The 4,353-nt window shown below is 58.0% G+C and overlaps 1 protein-coding gene across 1 annotated transcript; it reads left to right on the top strand.

The window, feature by feature from the left end:
- Positions 1-578: 578 nt before the first annotated feature.
- AEN (apoptosis enhancing nuclease) lies at positions 579-2,884 on the top strand (the record flags this gene model as incomplete). Its single annotated transcript, XM_080626758.1, has 4 exons — positions 579-936; positions 1,231-1,871; positions 2,134-2,334; positions 2,681-2,884. 4 exons carry the CDS (start codon positions 579-581, stop codon positions 2,882-2,884), a joined length of 1,404 nt encoding a protein of 467 aa, XP_080482884.1.
- Between the last annotated feature and the right edge of the window lie 1,469 nt (positions 2,885-4,353).

Raw genomic sequence — 4,353 nt, 5'->3', positions numbered from 1 at the left:
CATCCAAGCTAAACCTTCCCTGGCACAGCTTGAGGCTGTTTCCTCTTGTCCTATCGCTTATTACTCTGGAGAAGAGACCAACACCACCTCACTACAACCCCTTTCAGGTAGTTGTAGGGAGCAATAAGGTCCCCCCTGAGCCTTCTCTTCTCCACACTAAACCCTCCCCAGTTCCCTCAGCTGTTCCTCATCACACTTGTGCTCCAGGCCCTTCACTAGCTCCCTTGTCCTTCTCTGGACCTGCTTCAGCACCTCGATGTCTCTCTGATAGGGATGAGTCCAAAACTGAATGCAGGATTCAAGCTGCACCCTCACCAGTGCAGAGCACAGGGTAATCACTGCCCTGTTCCTTTTGGCCAAACTATTTCTGATACAACCCAGGATGCCACTGGCCTTTTTGGCTGCCTGAGCACGACTTAACTGGGTTCAGCAGTATACCCAGCAAACACACAGCAAACCACACTATATTGGTGCTGGGTACCCTGGTGAGCATCCACCTCACCCCAAACCCACCACCCAGGAGGAGCCCTTCCCTCCAGGACCAGAGGTGGAAGCCCTGAGCAGCGCTCAGGTCCGGGATGCGAGAACCAGATGTGCACCACCAGATGTGGAGCCCCAGATGCGCAACCAACCCTCTCCGCGCTGCCACCGAGGCGCCTTATCTGGCCCCACCATGCCCTTCCGCAGCAGAGGCCACGCCCCTTGTATGCAAATCACCCGCCGCTCAGCCAATGGGAGAAGTGAAGGGCGTGGCCACGGCGGGACTTGCCCGGGCATGTGAGCACAGCGGCTTCCGGACGGGACACGTGGGAGCGGCGCCGGGCCCGGTGGGTCCGGAGGGGGACCGGGATCGGAAATGGGGCCTGGTACAGGCAGTGGGGCGAGCAATGGGGCGGGCAGAGGGCTGGGGCCGGGAGCGAGGCAGAGGGGGCCCGGGTAGTGGGCAGACAGGGCCTTAAGGGGTGCGTAATGGGGTGGGCAGAGGGGCTGCGGACCGGGGAGGGGGTGTGCACGGCCCTGGGACCCGGAATGGGGCAGGCAGGGCCCGGGCAGTGAGAGGCAAGGGCGTGGGGACAGGATGTGACAACGTGTCCGTGTGCCCCCTGCTCCATAGCTCCTGCTTGAACTCTGCATGCCAGCCCACACGGCAGGGGGGTGATGGTGTGTGGGTCTTGTTTGACAGGGGTATGGGAGCTGCAATGTCACTCATACCCCCCTGTGCACATCCAGCAGGGATGCCTCCTGGCAAAGGGCAGATGATCCCAGTGCTGCCCACCCCATGCAGCACCCATGGCCCTGCTGCAGGGGGCCACGCTCAGCCCCCCGAGGGTCACAGCAAGAAGAAGAGCCGTAAGCACCAGCGGTTCATGGAGCGCCGGGCACTGCTGGAGCAGAAGGGGCTGCTGAGCCCCCCCAAGCGCCCGGGCAGCCATACCCCCATGGCAGGGGTGGAGGCTTGCAGCACGCTCACCGAGGTGGATGGCACCACAGCACCTTGCTGTGGGAAGGTCCCCAAGCCCGAACAGGCAGTCTCCGCATCCCTGTCACCATCTGCCTCTCCGGACAGCATAGCCAGGCACCACTCCGTGCTGCTGTCCCAGGGGAATGGCAGCTCCAAGAGGGTGCGGACGTCCTCCTCCCTCCTGCGCCCGAGCAAGTATGTGGCCATTGACTGTGAGATGGTGGGTACTGGTCCTCAGGGCAGGCTGAGCGAGCTGGCACGGTGCTCTGTGGTGAACTATGAGGGGGATGTTATCTATGACAAGTACGTCCAGCCCGAGCTCCCCATCGTGGATTACCGGACACGCTGGAGCGGCATCACCAAGCAGCACATGAAGAGAGCAATTCCCTTCAAGGCTGCCCAGGCAGAGGTGAGGAGGAAGAGAAATTAAGAGTAGAAAGTCTGTGTGTTACCTGCCAGATACACCTTGAGGTATTTGGTGGCCTGAACTGAGCTGCTCTGAAGCACAAGCCTCTGTGGTGGGTTGGTTTGCTTGTTACTGCTCCGTTCTGGGAACCTAAAAACTAGAAGTGAAGGAATTGAATTAAATACAAAATGGTTAATTTTATACTTAATTGTTGGGGGTGTTTCTTCAGCTGCACTGCCTGTCTAACCCTTTCTGACGCTTCCAGATCCTGAAGATCTTGAAAGACAAGATTGTGGTAGGACACGCCATCCACAATGACTTCCAAGCCCTGAAGTACTTCCACCCCAAAGACAGGACCCGGGACACCAGCCGGATCCCAGTACTGAACGAGAGGGCAGGGCTGCCCGGCAGAGCCAGTGTCTCACTCAAGACCTTGGCCAGGCACCTGCTCCACAAAAAGATCCAGGTAAGCACCAGGAACCTGGAGATGGAAGCATCCTGTGTGGTCAGCCTGGGCCCCCATCTCCATGGGTGCTCTCTGGGAGGATGGAGATGAACCTCGTTCATGCTGTGCTCCCGGCTGGATCAAGTTGGGGGAGTGCAAGACCTCCCAAACTGACCAGAAAAGCAGGGCAAGGAACTGTGCCCTCCAGAAAGTGCTTAAGAGATTCCTGCATCTCCATGGCTGCATCAAACCTTTTCTGTCTCCAAACCCCCCAGCACTTGTATCCTTCCAAGCAAGCAGATAACGTGTGACATGTAGGATTTTTGCCATCCCTTTTATCTAATGAGGTTTTTTCCCCCTTGCTCAGGGTGGCTGCAAAGGGCACTCATCGGTGGAGGATGCTCAGACAGCCATGGAGCTGTACAGACTGGTGGAGGTGCAATGGGAGACGGAACTGGCCCGTAGCCTGCCCCCCCGGCCCCCCAGCCCCGTCACAGACCCCACCGCAGACAGCAACCAGTACATGGATGACCAGTACTGGCCCACAGACCTGATGGCAAGCAGCTTATGATGAGGGACAGCGCTTCCTCCATGTGGTTCAGGCCATCCTGGTGCCTATTCAAGGTGGAGGCGGCTGCTGATCTCCTTCCCTGGGGCTTGTTCCCCATGGGCTGTGCCTGGCAGCCATCTCTGCACAGCGGGGTCAGACACCCCCAGCCCTGCCCTGGGGCAGAGAAACGGTGACACTTGGACACCAGCAACTCCCCAAAACACCGAAGCCTCTTCCTGTGGCTGTGCTGTGTTCATCTGTCACTTGGTGCTCAGGGATGAGCAGGGTCCTGGTGGGAGCCTGGAGGAGCCCCCATGGGCATGCAGTGGCTGCAGTGGTGGCTGTGGCTGCCAGGGCACCTCATGTGCCCTCTGGGAAGGGGATATTCCATGGTGGGCAAGTCCTCCTGTGGGAGGACTGAGGTGCCTTGCTGATGCCCAAAGGCTGCAAACCACTCGGAGCCAGTTTCCTCCTCACCTTTTTGCACAGTGGAGCCTGAAAAGCCTGGGTCTAATGCAGCCCGGACAAGAAGATAGGATGCACTTCATTTAAATGGACTATTCACATAATTGTCCAATTCTGAATTAAAAACTGGTCTTGCTAAACCTTTTTGTGTGTGCTGTGTGATCTGATCCAGCAGCTCTCCAGGAGGGAGAGGGCAGAGGTGAGGTTGGGAAACCTCTTCCTGTGTACCATGGTGGCAGCTCTCTGGGGTATGGGCTGGTCCCCTCTGCTGTGGGGACATCCCTACAAAGGTTTGAGGAGCAGGGAAGAGGCTCAGCTTACAGAAAGCCCAGTGCAAGAGGAAGCATCCTGCTGTGTCACCCTGCGGCAGCTGGGCTGTCCCAGCTCAGGGAGCTCCCAGTGTGAAGGGGCAAGCAGTATTGGGATTTGCTCACCCGGCACATCAGTATCCCTGCACACAGGGGTTAGGAGTGGGTGGGAATGATGCTGAGCTGCAGTGTGAGCTGCTGTAACAGTGTGAGGACAGGGTGATACTCCATGGGTGACACATGTAGGTACACAGATGTATCTGTGGGAGCACCAAAGGGGGGTTTTGGGCTGGACATGGGGGGGGGCACTGAACAGCCACGATCCAGCAGTCAGCATTGAAATGGAGCTTATGGCCCCCATGGCCAGGATAGACTGGTCCCAAGCTTTTCCCAGCATCCAGAGGGAGGGAAGGAGAGCTCAGCCCCAGCCTTGGGAAGCGGCCAAGGAGCCAGGTGACGCAGGCACACCTGACGCATGCATCAGTGCCATTATAAGACACATCTTGCACTTCCCATCTTAACTCCTCCCTGCCCGGCTGGGGAAGCTGGTGACAGCTCAGAAATGCTTCGAATGATGTTGGACGCGTCTAAAAAGCTGTGGCCTCCAAGCACGACCATCCTGCAACAGAAATAACAGTAACCTGGGCTGTGCTGTGAGCTTGGGGTCCAGGCACTCTGTGCCAGATCTGGTAGGAAACATGGTCCCATGGAAGGTCT

Source organism: Psittacula echo (assembly GCF_963264785.1).
Source record: "Psittacula echo genome assembly, chromosome: 10".
NCBI classification, from domain to species: Eukaryota; Metazoa; Chordata; class Aves; order Psittaciformes; family Psittacidae; genus Psittacula; species Psittacula echo.
Note: the sequence above shows the minus strand (reverse complement) of the source record. Positions and strands in the feature narration are given on the sequence as shown.